The 27286-nt window shown below is 39.2% G+C and overlaps 1 protein-coding gene across 1 annotated transcript in view; it reads left to right on the plus strand.

The window, feature by feature from the left end:
• The window catches only part of ZFAT (zinc finger and AT-hook domain containing), a 74006-nt gene that overhangs the window by 19150 nt on the left and 27570 nt on the right, over window positions 1–27286 (plus strand). The window contains exons 4-9 of the mRNA XM_005143809.4: window positions 4816–4989; window positions 11244–11394; window positions 12044–13512; window positions 14745–14977; window positions 22105–22192; window positions 26987–27136. Of these exons, the coding sequence (XP_005143866.3) occupies window positions 4816–4989; window positions 11244–11394; window positions 12044–13512; window positions 14745–14977; window positions 22105–22192; window positions 26987–27136 (2265 nt within the window). The remainder of the gene's footprint in view (window positions 1–4815; window positions 4990–11243; window positions 11395–12043; window positions 13513–14744; window positions 14978–22104; window positions 22193–26986; window positions 27137–27286) is intronic.

Raw genomic sequence — 27286 nt, forward strand, 5'->3', positions numbered from 1 at the left:
GTTATTTCTTCCACAAGCAGGAGCAGGCATTTAAAATGCCTGTTGCTAGATAGGGGAGGTCAGTTTATTCATCTGCTGAATCGAAGTGCCAGCTGACTTCTTGGAAAGGGAGATGCAATGTCAGGCAGTTTGTCTAAATAAATCTGTTTAGGACCAAGCAAAGACTCTTATTGCTTTGAGAGACTTGGCATAGCTATTCTAAAGTTGCATGTATTCTGTTTTATCATAAATCATTATAAAAATCAGTTATGCGTGTTCCTTTATAATACAAAAGGAATTGTACTATGGAGGTGGGTTGTTTTAGTTATAAGAGGCGCACTTATTTTGATACTCTAACCCACAGTGCTGACACTTAAGTAGGTTTTTTTCCCTACTTTTTTAGATGGCTAAATTACTGATGAGATGGTCCCATATTATGGAAAGGCAGTTGAAGCCCTTGTGGTCAAAGTTGTAACTCTTGTTTTTTTCATTAAAACGTGCTTTTGTCTCCCTATTAACCCTTTCCTAAAGCACACTTTATAGTTCAGTGGGTTTTGGTGTAGAGAGAGTTCAGGAGGAAAGCAGCTATCACTGAGAATTAAGATGTTGGGTTTTTTTTTCTGGTCTGATGATTTCATAGAGAGTTTTTGTTGGCTGTTCAGGTTACACACACTATGAAATAGTTATGTTTGTAGTAAAAGGTACTGGTAACGTGTGCAGCTCCAGCTGCTTGTCAACAGATTGTTTATGGAAGATGCTTATTGCTCTCAGAAAGGGAAAGAATGGAGCTACTGCCATCAGCATGTGTCAGATTAGTGAATAAATTCTAATGTTGAAGTATCAGAACTGGACTTGACCACTCTATAGAATAGAATCATAGAATGTTTGGGGTTGGGAGGGGCCTTAAAGATTATCTTATTGTCTTATCTTGTGAGACCTCACTTGGAATATTGTGTGCAGTTCTGGTGCCCTCAACATCAAAAGGACATGGAACTGTTGGAACAAGTCCAGAGGAGGCCACGAGGATGATCAGGGGACTGGAGCACCTCTCATATGAAGACAGGCTGAGAAAGTTGGGGCTGTTGAGCCTGGAGAAGAGAAGGCTGCATGAAGACCTCATAGCAGCCTTCCAGTATCTGAAAGAGCCTATAAGGATGCTGGAGAGGGACTCTTCAGTAGGGACTGTAGTGATAGGAAAAGGGGTAAGGGGTTAAAACTTAAACAGGGGAAGGTCAGGTTAGAGATAATGAAGAAGTTCTTTACTGTGAGGGTGGTGAGGCACTGGAATGGGTTGCCCAGGGAGGTTGTGAATGTTCCACCCCTGGCAGTGTTCAAGGCCAGGTTGGATGAAGCCTTTGCTGACACGTTTTAGTGTGAGGTGTCCCTTGCCCATGGCAGGGGGGTTGGAACTGGATGATCTTAACGTCCTTTCCAACCCAAACTATTCTATGATTCTATTTCCAACCCCGTATAGTGAGGAGACAATTGGGGCTTTTTTTCCATATTAAAAAGTTTTGAGGATGCTTATACACAAGCATATTCAGCACTAGTTGAAGATGTATGATGAGCAAATTGTTTGTATTTTATCACTTGCCTGGTTTTGATCAACATCTGTGTGGGCTTTTCTGTGTTAAGGGACTTTGCATGGCGCTCAATACCATCCTCTCATCTTTGCAGATACTGAGTGTAGTATTCCTGTTACTTGCTTAATATTCTCAACTCATACTGAGAAGATGGAAGTTGAGATTCAGTCCTTTGTTTGAAGTACTCACCAGCTTTGGGTTTCTTCAGATATTTTCATATGGCCATCATCTTAATATTTAGCACTTGGCACATGTGCTAAATTGCATATGAAATAGCAACACTTCAGTAAAGAAATACTGTTATATTGCAATTTTGTATGTTATTTTAAATAGCATTTGTGGTGTTGTTTTGAAAGCAGGGAATCAATCAAATCTATTTATTGTAACATGTTTTTTCCACAGCTTTTATCTTAGGTTGAACTGAAGGAATTAGCAAATGATCTGCCTGATTAGAGGCACATTAGGAAAGAAAACCAGCATGAAACATTTGTTAACTTATTACTCTGGTAGCAGTTACGCATTAGTGTGGATCACTGACAGAATCAAGTCTGGGGTTTGTCCTTTTCTTTCTTTTCTGTTTTTAGTAGAATTCCAGTATTCAAAGTTAATAGGGTTACAGGTTAACATGAAAAGCACATAAAGGCAATGCAATGGTTTTTTCATTTGTTTTCAACCACTTTATTTCCTCATTAAACTGATTCTTTTTAATGGTTAGAAAGGGATTTAAGAGTTAGAGGGCTTGGGTTCTATTCATATGCCTACTAGGAATTTAATATGTGATCCCAAGCCAAATGGAGAATATTCTGTTGTCCTCATCACAGCTTTCCTTTCAAACTATAGTATTAGATTTCTTTTATCTAAAACATGCAAAAAACGACTTTAAGTCTTGTCCACAGGTATCTCAAATCTTCTCCCCCATTTCTGCCCTCATACTATCACTAGCTCTCACTTGTCCACTAAACAAAAGCAGAGTAATTAGCTCGATTAATCTGTTGAACAGTATATGATGCAGCCTTAGGGAAACGCAATTTAATAAGCAGCTTTATGTTCTCTTTGTATTCTGATTCTTTATGAGACTTATTTCTTCTATTGATGGCCTGGTCCTGCTGTGAAATTCATTTTATTGTTGATAATAAGGTAACAGAGGCTGTGTCATGAAGGAAATGTGGAAAATTGTGTTTCCTCCCACCCCTGTTCATCACACCAAAAGAAAACGCTGCACAAGCAGTGCCTTTATATGTCTTTATGTTCATATCTAAATACGTCTTTATATTCAAATATCCCTTTGAAGTGTTGCAGAGAAGTGTCAGGTTTAGAATTATGTGGCTTCAACATCAATAATTTACAATGTTATGAAGGAGTTCAATGGGGACATAATGAGGCCCTTTAAAGGCTGCAATATTTTCCAAAATCTTAGAAATTTACAGAGGAAAAACATAATTGAGAAGAGGCATCTATCAATGAAGTTATCTAATAAAATTGAGGAAACCATTACCACTGAAGAGCAGGGGGCTCTCAAGGCAGGGTGTAGTTTTCTATAACCTAGAAACTGGGCTAAAAACCTCAACTCCATAGAAAGTTAGTTCGCTGTGTGTGTTTGAATTCAGTTTGTGTGTGGTTGTTGCTCACTGTAGGTATTGCAAATATGAATTTCAGATTTACAGATTAGCATCAAGTCACTGTGAGTTGTCACTGTACACATTTCTGCCTATGACTGCCTGACCTGCACACCTTGTTTCCTTCTGGCTTTGGATCTAGTACAGAGCTTGCAGTTTATTCAGGTGGTAGTTGTGCAGTCCTAACACTAAGAAGGCCACGTGGGACAGACTTGTTTGAATCTCAGCTGAATATTTAGAAAGCATTACTGAAATTAAAACACAGCTGGTTTCATGTAGCATCTCTTTCCCCTGCTCTTGCAATTTGCATGTCATAAACAACTCTAGACATAGTACAGCTTTGCTGTTTCTGGGTTTTATTTGTACATTGTTTCTCTAACCCAGTGGAGCAGCTACAGCACAGTATGAATATACATTGAATAACTTATCCTGGAGATTGTGTCACCTGCTTTGGATTCAGGGGAGGGGAAGGAGGAAGTGGGGTTTCCACTGGGTTCCATCAATTTTTGCTTTCCATACTCATTACCTCTGGGACATTCCCATAATGCCTGACTTTGCCAAGTTTGGTTTCTCTCGCCTGGATTTTCTACCACTTCATCTAATACAAAGAAATTTTGTTGATATAAACTTTCAGCCCTCTGTATTTATTCTTTATACAAATTCTTTATATATAAACATTTGGTCTAAGGAAGAATTAGCTTAAAGAAGCAACTTATGATTATTCATTACTGATTGTTCATTCTTATTTCAGATGAGTGTTTTAAATACAACGTGTTGCTTTTTAGTTAGCAAGCCCAAACGTTATCCCATTTAAGAAGCTGAAGACTTTCATGCTCCATCCCTGGCAGTGTTCAAGCCCAGGTTGGACAGGGCTTTGAGCAACCTGGTTTAGTGGAAGGTGTCCCTGCCCATGGCAGCAGATTGGAACTGGATGGTCTTTATGGTCCCTTTCATCCCAAACCATTCTGCAATCCTATGATTTTGAATAGCAACAGGAATGATGTAACTCTTCATTTTTAAGGCTGGCACTTCTACATGTCAGGAGTTAAGTTGAACAAAGAATTGTTTTGAACCTTAATTATTCCAACAACATTGAAAAAGAAAAGTATGTTTCTGGCTATTGGTTCATGGAAATTGGGGGTGGGGGGGGTGGGGAAGCATAATCAAAAGAGACTGTTGGATGACTTTCCATTAAATAAGATAGGTAATGAATCCAGTACTAGGACAAATAATTCTGAAGTTGGCAGGACAATTACATGTAGAAAGGGGAAAAATAATTTGTTCATTAATAGTGAAATCATAAGAAATTCTACACAGTTTGTAGAATTTCTATAAAATCCCACAGTAACAACAAAATAATTTAGAAACACAAGTGTTTCTGAGAGTCCAGTTTTGCAGTTCTTTGTTGTTTGTCTTTATTTTGCCTACTTTCTCTGTTTGTATAGCACTAGTTTTCTTAAACTGAGGTGAAAGAAGTTCCCCTTTAGGGACTAATGCAGCACCTCTTGTTTTGATAACATCTATTTCTTTCTACAGTGGTATTAACTTTCTCCTAATTCTTTCTCATAATGTTAGTGACTGTGTTACCTGCATTTCTTTTGTACATAGTCACATTCTTTCTGATGTTTGCTCTTTAGGTAATGATTCTGACGTTGACCTTGACAGGAAGGAAGATGAGCGAGAGAAAACTCCAAAGAGGACCAGAGCTCAGAAAACAGAGAAAACTCCATCAACTAAGGAGACTGAGCAGGTTTCAGGAGCTAAAAATCCTATTATAAGTGTGGTTTTGACAGCCCATGAAGCTATTCCAGGTAATCAGAATTAAGCTGTAGAATCAAATATAGTTTTGTCTGTGCTGGCACTGCATAAAATTAGTCTTTGGTCTAAGACTGAACTACACAGAATGATTATTATGTGAAAGATAATGTTATTTCATTACCTTGATGAACAGTCTCTGCATCTGGCACCTACAGCATTTTTGAACTACCACGGCATTTCTTCCCAGGTCCATCATTTGTCATACCTATGTGTAGTTACCTGCATTAACATCACTAACATAGCATGTGGATAGTTTTAAAGGAATAAATGAATAAACAGTGACCAAAGAATAGGGAAGTATTTTTTTTCTGTAATATCTTTATTAGAGCTCCTGATTTGTGTGTATATTTATGCTAAATGTAAATTTGTTTATGAAAACACAGTATATATCTACAGTATACCATTTGTAATGTTAATATTTATGCATACAAATAGTTTGACAGAAAGTGTGTGTAGATATTTGAAAATCAAGTAAAGATCCTATATCATGATTGAAGGATTCTTCATTCATAAATTCCTATAGTGCCTTCTCATCAAAGAATTTTGGAATAATTTCAAACAATGTATTTTAACAGTACACATGCATTTGCTGCTTTATAAAATTGTGTGCAGTTCTGGTGTCCTCAACATCAAAAGGACATGGAACTGTTAGAACAAGTTCAGAGGAGGGACACGAGAATGATCAGGGGGCTGGAGCACCTCCCATATGAAGATAGGCTGAGAAAGTTGGGGCTGTTCAGCCTGGAGAAGAGAAGGCTGTGTGGAGACCTCATAGCAGCCTTCCAGTATCTGAAGGGGGCCTATAGGGATGCTGGGGAGGTCCTCTTCCATTAGGGACTGTAGTGATAGGACAAGGGGTAACGGGTTCAAACTGAAACAAGGGAAGTTTAGATTGAATATAAGGAAGAAATTCTTTACTGTAAGGATGGTGAAGCACTGGAATGGATTGCCCAGGGAGGTTGTGAATGCTCCATCCCTGGCAGTGTTCAAGACCAGGTGGGATGAAGCCTTGGGTGATATGGTTTAGTGTGATGTGTCCCTGCCCATAGCAGGGGAGTTGGAAGTGGATGATCTTCAGGTCCTTTCCAACCCTAACTATTCTATGATTCTGATTCACTCACCTGACTGGCAGAATCCCTTTCAAAAACTTCTGTGCATTGTTTTCAGCTTTGTATTGTTCTCCTCTTTGGTATTCCATTCCTGTTAACACATTATACATTATACATGTCATTAATACTTTCCTGAGTATGTTTTGCTTACAGCTGTCAAGACTACTAAAATGTGTTATCTATTATATGCACAGAAACATCCGTCTTTGTGTCCAGTCCTGTAAAATCCTTTTGAAGGTGTCAGATAAGCATTCTGTCAATTAGAAACATAGAGGAGGTTTCGAGAATTAGTTGTACTTTATTCACATTATAGAGGAGATATTCAGACTGTTTGTCTTCTTAAGTGAGAGATGCTTTTGGAAGTGTTACATTAACAGTTTCCTGTAATTCTGCTATACGCTATTTAGGTTTGGGACACTGCGTCATGCATTCACCAGATTATGACTAAACTGATGTTTTAAAAATCCCTTCAAACACAACAGTTAGTTTGTAGCTTCCCAGAACATTGATTTTTTTTCCCCATGTTCCTTTTTTGTAATGTGTACTTGGAAGGCACATGAAAGGTAATAGATGTACAGCTTTAGCAATGTGAAAGCTTGCATTGACTCTCAGACTAAACACAGTTTGATTAAAAGTGGTAGTGTTTTTTTCTGTGCAGGTGTTGAAAAACCATGACAGGCTTCAGAAGTGGGCCCGTGCAGACAACATGCACTTCTACAAGGCCAGTGCAAGGTCCTGCACCTGGACTGGACAAATCCCAAACACAAATAAACACTGAGCGGAGAAGGACTTTGGGGTTTTGATTGATGGGAAGTTCAATATGGTCCATGAAGATGATCTAAGGGCTGGAATACCTCTTCTATGAAGACAGACTAAGTTTTGGTGATGTTCAGCCTGGAGATGAAAAGGCTCCAAGGAGACCCTGTTGCAGCCTTCCTGTAACTAAAGGGGTCTGCAAGAGAGCTGGAGAAAGGATTTTTACGTGGACATGTGCGGAATACAACAAGGGGTAATGGCTTGAAACTGAAGGAGGGAAGAGTTAGATTAGATAGGAGGAAAAAAGTCTTCACTGGGGAGGTCGTGAGACGCTCTCACAGGTTTTCCGGAGAAGCTGCAGTCTTTAAAGCATTACAGAAATCACATAAAACAATTTAAATGTTCTAAGTGGAATCTCTTCTGAATCAAACTAATTGAGCTTCAGTAACTAATTGGTTTTAGAAGCTTTGGCAATATTACAGAACTTAAACATGAGAAATAAAATACATTTAAAAACCACAGAAGACTGAATGTTTGGCAGAGTTTACTTGCTGGTTATTAAACATAGACTATGAACAATAGTATCTGCCATTCAAAATAAAGTATTTTTAGATATGCATGTAATTGTAGTTATTCACTTTCATTCCTAATTGCAGTGCTTATGAAAAACTGTGCTATAATTAATCTGACACCAGCCATGCATGCTTATGAAAACAGTGTTCCCTCTGTTCAAGGTCTCTAGGTCCCTCCAAATACAGAATCACAGAATGGTTTGGGTTGGAGGGGATATTAAAGCTCACCGAGTTCCAACCCCCTGCCATGGGCAGGGACACCTTCCACTAGAGCGGGTTGCTCCAAGGTCCATCCAACCTGGCCTTGAACACTGCCAGGGATGGGGCAGGCACAGTTTCTCTGGGCACCCTGTGCCAGTGCCTCAGCACCCTCACAGGGAAGAATTTTTTTTCCTTATGTATAATCTAAGCCTACCCTGTTTCAGTGTAAAGCCATTATCCCTTGTCCTGTCACTACATGCATTGTAAAAAGTCCCTCTCCAGCTTCCCTGTAGCATCCCTTTAGGTATTGGAAAGCTGCTTGAAGGTCTGCCTGGAACCTTCTCCAGGCTGAATAATCCTAGCTCTCTCAGCCTTTCTTCTTGAAAGAGGTGCTCCAGCTCTCTGATCATTTTCGTGGTCTCCTCTGAACTTGCTTGAGTAGGCACTCTTGTGTTGAGGACCTCAGAACTGCACACACTACTCCAAGTAGGCTCTTACAAGAGCAGAGTAGAGGAGCAGGATCACCTCCTTTGACCTGCTGGTCATGCTTCTTTTGGTGCAGCCCAGGATACGGTTGGCTTTCTGGGCTATGAGTACACACTGAGGCTGGCTCGTGTTAAGTTTCCCATTGACCAACCCACCCAAGTCCTTCCCCTCAGGGCTGCTGTCAGTTCCCTCTGCCTAACCTGTAGCTGTGCCTGGGGTTGCCTTGACCCAGGTGTAAGACTTTGTACTCAGCTTTGTTGAAGTTCATGAGGTTGGCATTGGCCCATCTCTCCAGCCTGTCCAGCTCCCTCTGGATGTCATCCATTCCCTCCAGTGTTTTGACCACCCCACACAGCTTGGTGTCAGCATCAAACTTGCTGAGGGTGCATCAGTGCAGCTGTCCATGTCACTGGCAAAGTTCTTGAGCAGTGCCAGTCCTAAATACTGACCCCTGAGGAATGCAGCTTGTGACTGATCTCCACTTAGACATTGAGATAATCAAAATACATATATGTACAAAAGTAGCAGAAAATATTTAAATTCTTCATTCTCATTATTTTTTAATTTCTAAAGGAGTTAAATTTTTTTCTTCTGCAAAGTCCTGCTACAACACTGTGCAGGTTTTTCTCTGCCTGATCTCCACTGGGGAGCCACTATTTATAAAGGGACAGTTGTATCCTCCTGCTACTGTACCCTATGTGTAATTTATGAACATTTGGGTCCTTTTCCCATCGAGCTTTTTGGGAAGCAGGGAAGAAGTGGAAGAATGTAATTTTGTTTACTGCTCTGGGAGTGACTTGGTTTAACTGATGAAAGTTGTTTCTATTAAACTGATCAGTCTTCCGTGTTTAAGCTGACTTCTTTCTTGTAGCTCACAGTATGATGGTTGTGGGTTTATGACACGTGTGAATGGACTTAACATCACACTCATGCCAAGGGAGCTTTCCTGCTTGTCTCTTACTTCCCAGTTTCTTGCACTGGCACTTGTGGTAAACTCCTTCAGAAAGCTGGTAAAATAAATACATGCATATTTTCACTGCCAGTTTTACAAACTGGAATGTCTCTTGTTGGGACCACTCAAGTTTCAAAGGTAGGAAGAGGGAAAGTGGTGATAAAATGAGTCTCTTGGGGGAAAGGAGGAGGATTGGGACTACCCATTTTAAAGTAGCTGGGTCAATAAGGATGGAGTGCTGTCACAGGGGCAGTGTGGTCCTCCTGCCCCTGGCCACACATTCCTGTCCTTTGGATCATTGTGCCATTTGCAGGAAGGGAGACATGGTGTGGATCTTAGTCAAAGATCCTTTTTCTGATCCTCTTCATCTTTGTAAACTCCCATGCTGGCATCACAAGCACGTAGGTGAGTGGAGGGCTAGAGAAAAGAAGCTAACCCTGTATTGATTTAAAGCAAATATGGAATTAAGCAAGGTGAGGAAAATTAAAGCTTACCCTTCTGAGCAGGTAGCTTTGTTCCCATGGAGTTACAGACTGATTTGGCTCAGCCAATCTAATGTCCCACTCTGTTGAAAAGGATATTAATCTGCATTCCATCTGAGTTTCTATTTCTTTGTCCAACTTAAAATGTTTAACCTCATGGTGAACTAACCTATAAAAATATTAAAAGCTGCTTTTGCCTTTTTTAAAGCTTTGTTTTTCAGCTGATTTAGGTGATTAATATTCTGTGCTTGTAGCATAAAAGTCTGTTAAACAGTTCAGTCTTTTCAGGAAATGGTCAAATACGCTGAAAGGCAGAAGGATTCAGAGGAGGTTTAGTGCAGAGCATTTAATGAGGATCTTTGTCTAACATTTAGGAAATGAGAAGCCTGGAAGAGGTAGCCATGCTGATGGAGCAGTTTGGGATCTGTTTTCTTTTAACAAAGGCATTCTAAATATAGAAGACTTTGATTCCATTTTAAAAATATTGACATATGGGAATACTGGTCTGGTGTCTAATGTCTTCTTTATCGTCTTTATGTTGAACCCACTGATTGAACTGCATCTCCTGTACTGTAATGACAAGCTCCTGTCTCACTGGGCTACTATAGTGCAGTTTGATAGATGAAGTCCTGTTGGACAGCCTGGCACTTATGATAGGGAGGAAGAATAGAAGTTACAATGTTCTGGTAACACAGGCTGAAAAGTTAGAAGATTAGAAAGCAACATTTAATTTTTTCTCAGACTTTTCTATAGTACTTGTTAGTAGCGTGAAATAATTGTAACGTATGGATGGATGAGTACATAAATACACAAATATATGTAATTTCAACTGTTGAGAATAATAGCATTCCCATTGAACACATGAGAAGTTTAAAAGGAGGCGATCAATCAGTAATGGGTTCTTGGTTTGATACACATCAGTGGGTTTTTTTTCAGTGTAAATTAATATTTATATGGATTTTCGATACCTTGACTGCTCACTACAAATGACCAACATTAAGTTTTTCCTGCCACTGTTCAGAAAATAAAGAACATCCAGGTAAATAATCTTCACTCAGTCACATCTCAAAATATGCTTCTTTGTGCCTTAACTAACAGTAAAGCTCTGAGGGACAGAATCTGATCTTACTGTGTTCAGCAGAGCCTCTTTACTTCTGCCTTTAATGGAGATTGAGAAGTGCACATAGAACATACTCTTTTATTCTGAAGGATGGCAGTATGCCCCAAAATATAAGCAGTAAAAGACCTATATAAGGAAAAGTTGTGTAGACTTTTAAACAGACTAAACAGTGTCTTTTCCTCAGCCTTATTTGTGGAACTGATTAAACAGCTTGTCTGGGGTGTAAAGGATGTAATATGGGGCAGAAACAAAGATATTAAAATTTCATTTTGAAAAGTTACAGTTTTTAGAATGTGGAAGTATTTAGATGTAGGATCACATAACAGCAGGCATCAAGCACCATGCACAGTCCCCAGAGCCATTAGTTGTGGCTTATTATTTAAGCAGATCTGTACTGTAAATACCGATAGGTTCTGGAGGTCTATCATTTTACACACATGAATTTAACAACAGAAACTAAATAGTTGCACTAATGATTACAGAGTTTACTATTTTGCTTATATTTCTATATTATGGGTAACACATTTTAATAGGCTATTTTTATGACCTTTTTTTGTTCTTGCTTTTAGGAGCCACAAAAATTGTTCCTGTAGAGGCTGCTCCTCAAGAAAGTGAACCCGCAACTCCAGAAGCAGCAGTTCAAGACCCTTCACAACGAAGAGGTTATCAAGAATATGCCATTCAGCAAACCCCATATGAACAGGCAATGAAATCAAGCAGGTAATTCTGAAGTATTTACATTTGTGTTCAGGCAAAATGTGAATGAGATGCTTCCCTATCCATTTTCATGAAACTGAAATAATTTCTGAGCCTTTTAAATAAAGGAACAGCTGAAAAATAATCATAGAATCATAGAATGATTTGGGTTGGAAAGGACCTTAAGATCACCCAGTTCCAGCCCTCCTGACATGGGCAGGGACACCTCACACTAGACCATGTTGCCCAAGGCTCTGTCCAACCTGGCCTTGAGTACTGCCAGGGAAGAAGCATTTACCACTTCCTTGGGCAACCCATTCTAGTGCTTTACCACCCTCACCTTCTTCCTTATATCTAACCTGAACTTCCCCTGTTTCGAGTTTAAACCCATCATCACTTGTCTTACAGCTATCCCTGATGAAGAGTCCCACCCCAGCATCCTTGTAGGCCCCTTCAGATACTGGAAGGCTGCTATGAGGTCTCCACGTAGCCTTCTCTTCTCCAGGCTGAATGGCCCCGACTTTCTCAGCCTGGCTGTGCATAAGTTGTAGATTCTAAAAGGCCTGTGGAGAATACCATTAAAAACAAACATATCTGTCCATTATGAATATTTAGGGTAATTTTGACATATTTCAATGCTGTAAACATAACTGGTTTGTTGGGTTTTTTTTAGGTTGGGTCCAACTCAACTGAAGATTTTCACATGTGAATACTGTAACAAAGTGTTCAAATTTAAACATTCCCTCCAAGCGCATTTGAGGATCCATACAAATGAAAAACCTTACAAATGTTCATACTGCAGTTACGCCAGTGCAATCAAAGCCAACCTTAATGTTCACATGCGGAAGCATACAGGGGAGAAGTTTAGCTGCGATTACTGCTCGTTCACTTGTCTCAGCAAAGGCCACCTCAAAGTCCACATTGAAAGAGTTCATAAGAAAATCAAGCAGCATTGTCGCTTCTGCAAAAAGAAATACTCAGATGTGAAAAACTTGATCAAGCACATCAAGGAAACACACGACCTTCAAGATAAAAAGGTGAAAGATGTTTTTGATGAGCTTTGTTTGATGACAAGAGAGGGCAAAAGGCAACTTCTTTATGACTGCCATATTTGTGAGCGTAAATTCAAGAATGAACTCGATCGAGACCGTCACATGCTTGTTCATGGTGATGAAAGACCCTTTGCTTGTGAGCTCTGTGGTCATGGAGCCACTAAATACCAAGCCCTTGAGCTTCATGTTCGGAAGCACCCATTTGTATACGTGTGCTCCGTGTGCCTGAAGAAGTTTGTCAGTTCTGTAAGACTCCGTGCTCACATCAAAGATGTGCATGCAGATTTGCAGGAGGCTTCTGTTTTTAACAGTTCTATCAATCAGAGCTTCTGCCTGCTTGAGCCAGGAGGTGATATCCAGCCAGAAGCCCTTGGTGAACAGCTAGCACAAAATACAGATGAGTTGACTGTCATGAGTGCTGATGCTGGTAACACACCACAACCATCTGATTCTAAAGGTGAATCAACAGCTGCAGATGTGAACCATAATGGTCAATCTAATGGTGACACAAAAATTGATACGACCATTTCCTTAGCATTTGAAAATCCTTTGGCGAAGGATGTAACAGAGACACTGTGTCAGACAACAGATGTAGCAGTCCCAGACATTCAATCCTGTGCAGCATCAGACTGCTTTCAACTGAACAATGGTACTTCTGGTCCTGATGAGTTAAAAGGTTCTCCTGCAAACGAAGAGGAAGTTAATCCCAGCAGCTCAGTAAATGAGCAGGGTGAAGAAGTTCAGCTTTTGCTGTCTGAAGACAAAAGTTTAATTCCGAGTCAGGATAATGCAGTGACTGAGAACCTTTCAGACTCTGGGGAGAGAAATCAGCCTGTTCCTTCCAGTGAAGCAGAAACAAGCAGTGTGCCAATTCAAAACACAGCAGAAATCACAAGCCCTCTGCCAGCACCGGCAGCAAATGCAGCTGTTGGTCCACAAACAGCCTCTTCTAATGCAGCTACATCAGACAGTGGGAGTGGAGCTGTTGCCTTTATGCAGATCTTGGATAGTTTGCAGAAGAGACAAATGAACACAGAGCTGTGTGAGAGAATAAGGAAGGTTTATGGAGACTTAGAATGTGAATATTGTGGTAAGGAGCAGTAGACTTATGTTTGTTTGAGGATTTAACATGTTTTGTAGTGAGCTATCTTTTTCTTCCTTCTCTGCTTACTAGTGATGTATTTGTGTATCTTTGCAGCAGTATTAGTTTTGTAGTTCAGTATAGATTCTGCAGTCCAATGAGATTTACTTTTTGCTGTGTAAATAGCATGAAATGACTCATCTCCTGAAAAGCCCACCAGTGGAATATAGTAAAGAAGTGCTTTGTTATGCTCAGTTTTGTGTTGATGTGAAATTTGATAGAGTTAGATCACTTCTGTCCACATGCCTCTTCCCACCTCATAACTTTCACTGGGGCCAAGCACAGCAGATTAGGCATGAGATAAACATTAGTCAGTCCATGTTTTAATGCTTAAACTTCATTATCAGCTTAATACAAAATTCAGACTCTTTCTCATATAGTATGTGCAGATGTCTAGTGTGGGGTGTCCCTGCCCCTGGCAGGGGGGTTGGAGCTAGACGATCTTAAGGTCCTTTCCAACCCTAACTATTCTATGATTCTATGTGTAATAATAATCATTCTGTTCAGTAGATACATGTGTACTGGTATATTTTTGTGGCTTGTTTTGAACCATGTTTTTTTAACTAAAAATTTTCATTACGTAGTATTGGATCAAGACTGTTCTGATCACATTTGGTTTCTTGAATTTATGAAAGAGGGAGGAATACACCATTCCCATGTACTCTAACTGAAAACTTTTGCTTTACAGAAAAAGAAACAATTTGGGATTTATCTTGTAGTCTTGAGAAGGGAGAGGAATCAAAGTTTGAAAGAAATTTTTGAAGCACCATGACGTTGCACATTAGATGAATTGCTGTGCACTTGTTGGTGTCATAATGCCAGAAAGGCTTTTAGAGAAGGGGTAACACAAAAGGAACTAGCAAAAAGATTTTGACAACCTCTTTTGGTGTACAGTTACATTCAGAATCTTTCTAGAGTAAAACAGATTTAAAGGACTTTTTCATTAGGAAAAAGATCATTGTTCTGTATTAAAGTTGCCCTTGTTAGGCTGTTGCAGGTCAAAAGTGGTTTTTGTAAGCAGGTTTTCAGTAGCAGAGTGACTTTAGGACAACTTTTCAGTAAACCAAAAGGGATGGGGTTCAAGCAGTGTGTTTTATCCTGAAGGAAAACTGGTTCTGTATTAGAATTTTCAATTGCAGTTGTGTAGAATTTACTTTCTTTATGTTTAATTTTATTTTCAGGCAAGTTGTTCTGGTACCAGGTACATTATGACATGCACGTTCGTACGCATACTCGAGAACATTTATATTACTGCTCCCAGTGCAATTACTCTTCCATCACCAAAAACTGCCTTAAGCGTCACGTCATTCAGAAACACAGTAATATTTTGCTGAAGTGTCCCACAGAACATTGTGACTACTCTACTCCTGATAAATACAAGCTCCAGGCACATCTTAAGGTTCACACGGAACTGGTGAGTAACAAACAAAACGGTACCTTTGTCTCAAGTGTCATCATCACAGTGTTTGGAATTGCGTGGCAATATTTGAAGATACAGATTCTTACTCCAGCATTATTTGCTTTCTTTTGTGCTGGGAATACATGAGTTACAGCAACTAGATGTTGGGTTCATTTTGTAGTGGTTTCCTATAGGTTATGTCTGTATCCATTTTCTCACTTAGATTTTCCTGGTATTCTCAGATTCCTTGAGTTTTGAGAGAGTAAAATGAGAGCAGTATTGTTACTTCACTTAATTCCATGGACCTGAATTCCATTCCTTCATAAAATGGTAAAATAAAAACACATTTCTCTCTTAATTACTATAGAAGGAAGAAATTTAAGTTGAAAAGAGTTATTTTTTCCTAATAGCTCCAACTACTTGCAGCCAATCTCTTTGAACACCTATCATTTTCTGCTGCTGTTACAAAGATGAAGAGATCATGTTTTAAAGGCTCCTATCTTATTCATGAAGCCTTCCATCTCTGAATGCCATTGTGTTAAAAAGAGGTCAGGTCTCCTTCTTCAGTGTGCCCTGTTACATGTGTTATGTGAGACTATGCAAGGGGTTGCATGCCTGACTGCAAGCCTCTTTGTGCAATACACTGCTTTGTGGTCCTGCTCTGATCCAACATTATCTCATGAATAATCTTTTGAGGAAAAATAATTTCTGCATCAACCCTGCTTGCATTTTTTCACAGTATACTTTCAAAAATCTATTGTGGTATTCAGAATAAGAAATATTTTAAAACTAAGGAATGAGAAAGTGAAATTACTTACATGCTTTTTTTCCAAGGTTAAGAAAAATACAGTAATTTTCTTTACATCAGTATTGCCTTGCTTTTTCCTGTTGTCTTATTGTTTTGCATGAATGGCCCAAATAGGTTACGATACTGTCAGAAAGGCAAGATCCTTTCTGCTTGCAAGGTATAGTTGATCTGGGACGTTCTAGACTTGTATGTACACAGAGGGGTTATAATGTGCATGCACTCACAGTGTATGAGCATAGGTAAGTTCCTTCCTGTTTCAAATTGACCTCTGGATAAGGGTGCTCAGCAAGTGCCTGCTCTCCCAGCATAATGAATTTAATCTACTTTTAACTAGAGTATTTCTTGAAGGCCATCTGGAGTGCTTAGGTGGAACATATGACCTCATACATTTTACATGAAGGTAGTGGTGTTGAATAAAGTACAGTTTAGCATTTCAGAAAGTGTTTGACAGGCATGCTATTTGTATTTAAACTTTCTTGACTGATACTGCCAGAAAATTGGCATGAACTACATCCTTGCAATTTGGCATTTTAATAATTTATGCAGTAAAACATTTCCAGGAGGCAATTTACCCTTCTCCTGAATATATTTTTATTCTTATTCCAGCAGAAGAGAAAATACCAGTTGTTTAATTGCAACACTCACTCTTCTGTCCTTTAAGAGCAAGGAAATGCTCAGATGGATCTTACTTCATTCTTTACACAACATTACGGTTTTTGCTGGCATTGTCTTGTAAAAAAATCTTAACACACACTTGACAATATGCACGACATACAACAAATCCCTCCTAATCACGTGAGAAAGCAACATCACAACTCAGAGTACACTGATAAATACTGTTGTTACACTTCCTCTTAATAGTGAAATGTGATGCTTGAATTAAGGATTCATGTTAATTTTTCCCAGGATGTGGCCAATTTCTGCTCAACTACTTAAAAAAGCTGGTAATATACAGTGCCTAATAGTTTCAGGTCATCTTCTGCAGTCAGGAGGTAGGCTCTTGGCCAGCATTTCCAATGGCTGAAGTTGGTGTTTGTAACAGAAGAGAACACTGCACCTCCTACTCTTCTTAAGTACTAGTCCTTTGTAACTGCAAGACAGGTTTAAAAAGGCAAAATGGAAGAGGTGACAAAAAAGGGAACATTTTTTCCTCCCCTTTTTTCCCGCAGTTGTATAGATATTTTGTTACAAAATCGGCAGAAAGCTCACGTAATAGACATTCTTTTAGGCTGCTTTTGAATTTATTCTGTTTATGATGTCCATCTGATGGCAAAAATCTGTGTAAATGGTGTCTGAGACTACTTAAGGACAAAGACCCTGAGATGAGATATCCCATATCCTTACATAAGTACCTGTTTTTCAAGCGTGATGAGTATCCTTCAGCTCCCACCAGGAGCATCGTTTTCATGATACTAAATAGAACTGAGAAAATGCATTTCATAATTAAAACCAGTGTAACAGTGAGATCTTTCAGAAGGATGCTTACTGATAGTTACTGTCAAATATATTTGAGTATTTAAATAGATTGAAAAATTTACGAATTAGAACTTAGTGACTCAACTTGACAGTTCTCATATTGGCCTTTGATCCCACTGCTTGGTATATTTGCTTAATGCACACAGGGCCAATTATTCCAGAATACAGCACTTTAACAAACTATGCACAGCTAAATGTGGAAAGCTTCTTTAATGTTAATTTTAGGTTGCAAAATCAATAAGCATTAGAATTAAATCTTCCCTAGAGACAGAACCATAGAATCACAGGCTGGTTTGGGTTTGAAGGGACCTTAAGATCATTCAGTTTCAACTGTTCCTGCCCTGCTCTGGGCAGGGACACCTTCCAGTAAACCAGGTTGCTTCGAGGCCATTCCAGTCTGGCCTTGAACGCTGCTGGGGATGGAGCATAAAAGATACCAGCATATCAAAAGAAGATACCAACATCTCGTGTCTTGTATGAATGCTTATCTTTCATTACCTTGTTGCTGGCTGCTTTTCACCTGAATCCCTGTATTATTTGGTTAATAGGATAAATGATGGTTATTAAATAGCAGCTTACTGTTCACCCTTGTCACTCAGTGTATAGCCTATCTTACTGTCCATGCACCATGTAATTCTTGTACTGAAATTGGGATTATTTATTGCCTGGGAGATGATGATGAGGAGTTTGTATATGCTGCCTCTTGCCTTTGGATTTGCTGCACATTGTTGTTACAGGGAAGACTTTTATTTTTGAAGTCTGGATTCAAAACCAAAATTTTGCATATATTCTTTTTTTTTCCATGCCTTTTACCTCTACCTCTTGTCCATGACAGTTATGACAATTACTGGCTTTTATGTGACATGTGTGGCTCACTTACGTGTCATAATATCTAGGAAAGGGATGGGCTGTTTGTAATGACTTATGTGACATGGTTTAGTGTGAGGTGCCCTTGCCTGTGGCAGGGGGTTGGAACTGGATTATCTTAAGGTCCTTTCCAACCCTAACTGTTCTGTGATTCTGTGATTCTATGAATGAGCTAGTGGTAACATTAGGGACCAGTTGTGGAACTAAAGAATGCTGATACAGGTACCAGAGTTTGTTTACAACCTCCAGTGGGTTTTACAGTACTCAGTGTACTGAGCTCTGAAATGATGTTAAATCTATATATGTAATTAATGCTACAAGAGAAGCTCCTAAATAAAATGGGAGTTCACATCCAGAACCACCACTTGCTATTAGGTGCCTACATCTGCTGTCACGTGCATTTTGGGCTGTAAATGATTCCTGTCCTTGAAAGGATGCTTAGAAATTTCATTATGCTGCTGACCTTTCCTGTAATAGCATAGTTAGAGCTGTCAGTAGGAAGTGAGATACTCGAGCTGTGATTGCTTATTTCCCCTTCCTCAGGAGTGTTAATTTTCAGACCATCACTGGTCTGACTATGATACCATTGCACTCTGGACCAGTGCCACTGTGTAGTCAAGAATGCAAAGTACTGGAAAGGGAGAGAATTAACCAAAAAATCTATGATCTAATGATCAGGCATTCAGTTGGAAAATGGCTTTTGTTCTTGGTCCTTGCTTCCATAATGAATGCCAATCATCTTTACCAGTAGTTATTTCACACACAAAAAAACATGCTTGAGCAGTACAGTGTGCAGGTGCTTGTCATATTGTGAGCTGTGATTTCTGCTGCTTGCCAGGCTTCATAAGTCTGTCTAACCATTAGCAAATTCTTCTCTAGCCTCCTTCACATGTATGCGTAGCCACCTCTTGGGCACATCAGATCCTTGTGGCTAAGTTGGATTTTAATAGGACATCAGCATAATTTGGCAATCTTCTGTGAAAATTCTGAGTTTAATGGCATGATGATTTCTGGACATCCTCAGTCTTTGGAAGTATAACTCAGGGAACTAATCGTGTTTCATTAGGCATTAGAAATTACATTTCTGTTGATCCAAATAGATGTAGGAGCAGGCTTTGACTTTGTAGTCCTCTAGAAAATTGTACAAAAGGAGGGGAATGGATCGTTCATTTCTATAATGTATTTGTCCAGTTTGGGCCTCAACACTTTTTATTGTGGCCATGATCTTAATTTTACACTATTAATGGAATTGATAACTAAGCTGTCAGGAGTTCACACAGTCTCGTTCAAAATCAGTGGCAGGATTGCCATGTAGATGCTGTAATATATGATCATACGTATCCCATGTATGTGCATAAGAGATATTTGTGTCATCAGAATGTCTCATTCCTCATGAGTGTGATACAAGTTTCTAATGTTTCTGGTGTTTTGCATGTAGGTCATATTTAGTACTATTTGATTCATTAAATAAACTCCATAGTGGTCTGTTGGTTTAAATGCTGCGTATACAGAGGCTTTTCGTTTTTGTTCTCATCACTGTATATGTAAGCAGCCTGATTTTAGAATGAAACTTAGCATAATTAAGAAAGTTCTATGATAGTATTAGATTAATCTCTTTGCTAGGTTTAAGAATATTTATGGCCCTAATTCATTCCTGATGTGGAATGTGCACAGTACTTTTAAGTCAGAAAGCTCACTTCATTTTGGAATTATTCTAAGTTTCTTAGATATTCTCAAATTAGCTAATAGGGGGATTAAGCAAATCTCAGGAAGTGTGGAAGTGACCCTGAAATTGAAGTAGCTGATGGGACCATGCAGCTGGTTCCAACAAAGGTAGGTGTAGCTCTCCTGATACTTTGCTTCTGTTTGTGTCCCTCAAAAAACAACCATTAAGACATTTAAAAGGCAGGCACTCCAGAAAGGCATAGGATAAATAACTTTTAGTTTTACTTAGGAAAACTTGCATGCTGAGAACATGATGAAGATATTACTACAAGCTCAGCCTTGTGTCTTTGTCATCATGTACAAGGACATTCTGAAGAGCTAGAGCTGTGGTGGTGGAGACCTTCTCTGGAGCTCCATGTTGTGAACTTCATGCTTTGAAATACTTAGCTTGCAACAGGGGATTTCTGATAGTGATGGGATTACATGGAGGGACCGGCACTGTCACAAGCTCTCAGTGCAGCGACAGAAGTGCACTTAAAACAGTCAAAACTAGCAACGTAAGCTCCAAAGGTCTGTGGGACTGGCCAGGACAAAAAAAGCAGTGAAAGGTTTGGTTTTAGCTGGATGGTTTTGGTGAGAGGCTGGAGCTTGACACAATCACTTTGAAGGGACTTAGCGCTCCAAAGTGCAATCTGTTACACTGAAAAAGACACCCCTTTTGAAGATTGTTTGCTGCAGAACTTGGTGTGATGACTTTCTAACTGCTTAAAGAAAGCTTTCTGGATTATTCTGTTATTGAAAAATTTTGTTACCATCCTCACATAGAAAAATGTGTTCTTGCCTGTACTTTCATGTTACGCTATAACTCTTGATGCATTTAGTGATCATTTTGGCTCTTTCAGGTGCAGGCTTCTAGTCTTGCCGTCATGAAAAGTATTAGGAAGAATGCAGAGTTGTCACAATTACAGTATTAAAGTAGTGTATGTGGAGTGTTGGTTGCTTGGGTTTTCTCCTAATTAAACTGTATGAAACAGCACAGCATATTTGTCTTAGTGTTCTGGGCACACTGAGAAATACATAATACAGAAAGTACTAAAGACCAGCAACACCCAACTGTACATTAAAAGTATGCCAGTATAAATAAATGAAAATAACTAGTATGCATTTAATATACAGTTGGGTGTTGTTGTTCTCCCGTTTTCATTTGTTGTGTATTTTGAACTCAGTTATATAGTAACTTTGAGCAACAGTTTGACAAAGTGAGATCTGTCAAATTTCAGGTGGCCCCTCAGTAGCCCCTAAATAATGCTGTGCTTATGTTTTTCTTACATGTGCCAAATTATGAATGCGATCGTGCAACCCAGCCTTTGAAGAGGTTCAAACATTGCTATAGGGTTTTATTAATCTACCAATTTTCATTTGAGTAACGTGTTCAGGTAGAAGTGTGAAATCAGCAGGAACAGGTTTAGGTATCATTTGAAAGACCCTAATTCCACGAATGAACAGCTCTTTCCCAATAAGATTTTGTCAGCACTTGTAGGTTCCTTGAATTTTCTATTCCAAAAAGCAGTAAATTGAGAAAAATCTGATATTTTTATATGGAGTTTGATACATTTGTAAAAATATTAAAATTACAATGACACTAAAGTTACATCTAGGAAGAAATTGCATCAAAACTCTCCAGCTGAACTTGTTTGATGGTGTTAATCTTCCATAACATCAGTGAAACTGATAAAAGACAACTTACAGGCTGGCTTTGAAATCAAAATAGGGGAAGAATACTTTACTGGCAATACATAAACTGTTGAATATTTATGAAGTAGTTAGAAATGCAGACACTGAGTAGTGGCATCTGTCATTGTTAACTCCTGTGCTCAATTTCAGGCCATTTTCTAAATATACCTACTAGTGGGTGTCTTCAGAATAGTGAGATCTAATCCTTAGGTTTCAGAAGGGTAGACTTGTGAAAAACCTCAAAAACCCCTGAATATTACTGCTTACATCAAATACATTTTCTTCTGTTCTGTGACCTCATCTTTCAACTCTTGATTCTCTAAAGAGTCAGTCAGAACATAATGCTTCCATTTATTGTGCATATTCTCATGTGCTGTAACTTGGAGCCCTTCATTCAAGGGGATTAATGGTATTCTTAGAATACTTTAATATTTCTCCTTCACGTACTTCACTATAAATATCTTCATTTCTTTCCTTAAAAGCTGAACCTTCAATTATAGCTTTGTTGAGAACCGTGTATTACTGAGTAATGACTATAGTGATTACACCAGTAGACTGATAATGCAATCTCTTTCTTCCTTTCTCGCTTAAGGATAAAAAGAGTTATTCCTGTCCTGTGTGTGAGAAGTCATTTTCTGAAGATCGACTTATAAAATCTCACATCAAGACAAATCACCCTGGTAAGGAAAAATCAAGGAAAATTTCTCAGTCCGTTGCCATAAAGGGATAAAGGTTTAGAGGGAGCAGTGTAATGTGATTATATTCCAACAGAAGAGAAGAGTATACATCTAATTTAACTGGTTTAGAAGAAGAATTGTAGTGGGTTTGCAGATGTTAGAATTTAGAGTGAAAAAAAAATCATTGTTCCAGCTTGTGTAGTGTGGAGTCTATCAGGTAATTGTGCTAAGAAATCTGTCTTCATCTGGCAGAGGAGTCATTTCCAAAAGAGGACCTAGGTGAATTCAAGTTAAACATTGGGAAGTTTGGAATTAGGCGGACAGACATCCTGTAACAACCCATGAGACATAAAATTCCCGTTGTCCATACATAAACTGACAGAAAGGCATTTGTTAAACATTATTGTGTCCGTAGGTAATTGGCGTGAAGGCAGAAGTCCCTGAGCTGATGCTGTGTGTGCTCATTTGGTGTGTGGCTGGGCTTTACCTCCAGGGCCAAGTGAAGCCTGCAGCAGGTCTCTTGCTAGAACCATCTGGGGTGTAGTATGATCAATATTAAGCTGGAGCTGACAAGCCTGGCTGGATCCAAGATAACCGTTGCAGTCCATTCAGACTCTGTTTATACCTCTCATTCTAGTGAATCATCACTAGAATGAAACTGATTTATCAGTGCAAGCTCAACATAAAATGTGCAGTGAGTCAACATGCTGTGCCTGAGTAAACAGTCCTTTCTCAAACCTTGGGACTTCAGTGCCAAAGTGTGACTGGTGCAGGCACTGATTTAAATCTGACTGATGAGAGCTCAGCAGAGCTGCATTGATGTGTCTCTTCTTTCCTCCTCAGTATTATGTTGGATAGTGTTGTGGTTTAACCCCAGCTGGTAACTCAGCACCACACAGCTGCTCTGTCATCCCCTTCATTCATCCCTCCCCATGTGGGATGGGGAGGAGAATCAAAAGAATGTAAACCCCATGGATTGAGATAAGAACAGTTTAATAACTAAAGTACAATATAATACTCCTGCCACTACTACTAATAATAATGATAAGGGAAATAGCAAGTAGAGAGATATAAAACTAAAATGGGAAAGAAGACAAGCAATAAACAGCAGTGATACATAATACTGTTGACCAGAACCCACTGGCTGATGCCCAGCCCAACCCAAGCAGTTATCGATCCCTTCTGGACGACTCTCCCCAGTTTATATACTGGGCCCAGTATGGAAAACCCCTTTGGTTAGTTTGGGTCAGGGATCCTGTCTCTGCTTCCTCCTGGCTTCTTGTGCCCCTCTTCACTGGCAGAGCATGAGACTGAAAAGTTCTTGACCAGAGTATGTGCTGCTGAGCAACAACTGAAATATCCATATATTATCAGCATTGTTCTCAGACTAAAGCTAAAACACAGCACTGCACCAGCTACTGGGAAGAAAATTAATTCTATCCCATTTAAAACCAGGACAGATAGAAAGGCCCTGCTACTGTGGGTAAAGGAGAGTTGACTGCATTGGCCAATATTCTTTAATTAACTTGTCTACAGTGTTACTTATCAGCTGCCATAATATCAAGAAATAAAATACCAGCCATACTCAAAACTTGAGTTTGGGGAAGAAAAAATCCAATTAAAATGGTGTAACTTTTCTTGTCTTTGTCAGAATTACAACATAATAGATAAAGCAGTAGTTTCTTATCTTCCTACTGCCACTAGATAGTGCTAGACCCGTGTTTTACACATTTTCCTTCAATTTCAGACTAACTCTTACTTCAGCTCTTTAGTTACCAAACCTCTTTATTTGCAGACTACTTTACAGCAGTGTGGTTGGAGGGCTTGTCATACATCAGGACATGTCTGATGCAGCAAATTGAGATGAGGAAAGGTTTCTGTGCTATACCGTAGTCAGGAGGTGTGTCACTCACTGAGCATAGAAATTGAATCTCAAGTGCTGTGCCTGTAAATCCTTTGTGCTGGCTCAGCCAGGGAGTACAGGAGGCCTCCCTAAATAATGTGATCTGTGAACTAGCAGTACATTATGTACTGTGCCCTTACAGGTTGCCATTGGTCAGCACTCCTTCATTAACTGCTGAATTATTAGTGTACACTGTGTCAGGGGTCCAGAAATAGCAGTTACCTCTAGAACCCTGGCATGCTAAACTCCTGCATTTTGGTATCTGAATCCCTTTAAATGTATAATGTAAATTTTTGGACCCAGGAAAGTAGCTTCTCTTAAACTCTGGTTTATAATAGAGGAAAGATTAAAAAAAGAAAACCTGAACAGCCTCTTATTTTTGTGTCCTCTTTTTTAGAATCATAGAACAGTTAGGGTTGGAAAGGACTTTAACATCATCTAGCTCCAAACCTCCTGCCATGGGCAAGGACAGCTCACACTAGACCATGTTCCCAATGATCTGTCCAACCTGGCCTTGAACACTGTCAGGGATGGAGCATTTACTGCTTTTTTGGGCAACACATTCCAGTGCCTCACCACCCTTACAGTAAAGAACTTCTTCATTATCTCTAACCCGAACTTCCCCTGTTTAAGTTTTAACCTGTTACCCCTTGTCCTATCACTACAGTCCCTAATGAACAGTCCCTCCCCAGCATCTTTATAGGCTCACTTCAGATACTGGAAGGCTGCTATGAGGTCTCCACGCAGCCTTCTCTTCTCCAGGCTGAACAGCCCCAACTTTCTCAGCCTGTCCCCATACAGGAGGTGCTCCAGTCCCCTGATCATCCTCGTGGCCTCCTCTGGACTTGTTCAAACAGTTCCATGTCCTTTTTATGTTGAGGATACCAGAACTGCTCACAATGCTCGAAGTGAGATCTCCTGAGAGCAGAGTAGAGGAGCAGGATCATCTCCCTAATTTTTAATTCATATATTGCAGGTGAATAGAACTTGGAAGCAAAGTAGCAGATTTATAAGGTATATCTCCTTGGTACCAAAGAGATACTGCATCTAAGATATGCCTATGCAGTACTTATGCAATAACGCTGTTTAAAAGTATGGAGGAGAATTAATGCACAAATGTCTTCCTTGGTGTGTTGTCCTTGTAATCAGAAGGAAATCCTTTTATTTGAACAGCGTATTTCATTACAAGCCAAATGAATGTGAGGGGTCTGGTGACAGAAAATAACAAGTACTGCAATGGAATGAATGCAGTTGTTTTGAAAAACATAAATGGAAAATAATAAAGATGAAGGGGAAAACGGATACTCTTAAAATGAATTGGATTTTAAAGCGACATATCAAAAATTAATTTAAGCTGAAGCCCTCTCATATTTATCATTAAAATCCTATTTCTGGAGCTCCCTCTCCTTCCTTAATATCATTCATTGTGACCCCTCTCTTGTCTCTTCTGTTTCATCAAGTAGAAAGTATGAAATAAAAGAGTAATCCTTCTAGGTTTGCAAAGAACAGGAGTTGAATTCTGATCTCATGAAGGCAGTAGGACAAAAGTTTCTGTAGACTTTGGTAGAGCAGCATTCAAAACAAGATGATAAGAGAGCTTGGCTTTATTGCCAAATGATTTGGGTACTGAGCAGCAAAAGTTGAGTCTTGGATTCTGGTCCCAGCTCTCAGAATTCTCCATCTTTTCGACCACTGATTTAATTTGATGCTTCTTAACAGTCTGAGACATGAGATAGATCCCTGCGGAGCAGACACGCTAGCCTGCACTCATAAATGAAGCATCTAAGCCATAGAAGACTGATGAGAGTTCAGACTTGTATCTGTATTTTCCTTTCTTTGGGTACTTTTAGAACATTGCTCTGCTCAGTTCATGGGCTTTTATATTTCCCTTTTGAGGTTGCTTTCCTTGTGCATGTGAGTTCAGGCAGGAGTTTTTATTCCACTCTGGGACCAATCATCAGGACACTGGGTATGACAGATCATATGTGATAAAAGTCTAAGTTTAGACTGTAACTTTCAAATTTTACAAGATCTTGGACATATGAAGTCATCAGCTTTCAAGTCTTAGTATTTAGATTACTTTCCTTGAGTCAGGTGATAGCGTTTTGTTCATCTGAAATGCACTGATGTAGTTTTTAGTTTGATTTAGTTTTTAAAAGCATTTGGCAATGTTTTCATTATGTGCATTTGGGGCATTTTAATTTAAACTTAATTATTTTAAGCTTTTTCACTGTGACAACCAAAACACTAGAATCCTATGAGGGAAAAACTTACCGAGTGGAGTGTGTTGAGCCTGAATAAGCACAGGCAAGAAGAGGAATCTTAATTACTGTCTTCAGCTATCTAATAAGACATTAAGAAGGAGACTGAGCCAGTATCAAGACAAAGCCAGAATCTGCTTGGGATTCTACAGTGAAGGGCAGTGAGTTGAAGCAAGGAGGTTCTTACTAGAAATTAGAAAAACAATTTTGATTGTAAAGGTCATCAGACACTGGAACAGACCAAGACAGTCCTTGGATATGTTCAGAACAGGACTGGGTATGGCCCTGAGCAACTTGATGCAACTTTGAAGTTGGAACTCCAGAGTTGGCCCAGTTTGGAGAGGTGACCACAGAGGTCCTTCCAGTCACATTATTCCATGAGTCTGTTTTTTTCTTTATAATTTATACCTGGTTATCAGACATTTTGACCATTATAGCTATGGCTGATATGAATTGAAACCCTGCAGGAAATAATGTCCTTATGTTCTTTGCTCAGGTCTTATCTGAGTGGCAGTAGGGGAAGTAGAGCTTTTAAAAAGTTGGAGTGAATCAGGATCTAGCTCTTCAATGTTACTTATAGAACAAATTCCCTCATGTCTTTCTGGTTTTTATTACCTTTTATATTTCTCTCAGAGGTTTCAATGACGACTATTTCTGAGATTCTTGGCAGAAGAGTTCAGCTGAAAGGACTTATTGGAAAGCGAGCTGTGAAATGTCCCTACTGTGATTTTTATTTTATGAAGAATGGATCAGACCTTCAGCGTCACATTTGGGCTCATGAAGGTAAAACTCCGCTTTTAAGCTTTCGGGTGTATAATCAGTCTCATTCCACATGAGCTTTGCTGATGTAAAAAGGAATTCAAAATTATGGCTATACCTGAATCAAAATCCTTAAGCTACACTGGAGGCTAAATAATTTAATACATTCTGGAT

The sequence above is a fragment of the Melopsittacus undulatus genome, chromosome 1 (genome assembly GCF_012275295.1).
Source record: "Melopsittacus undulatus isolate bMelUnd1 chromosome 1, bMelUnd1.mat.Z, whole genome shotgun sequence".
Classification (NCBI taxonomy): Eukaryota; Metazoa; Chordata; class Aves; order Psittaciformes; family Psittaculidae; genus Melopsittacus; species Melopsittacus undulatus.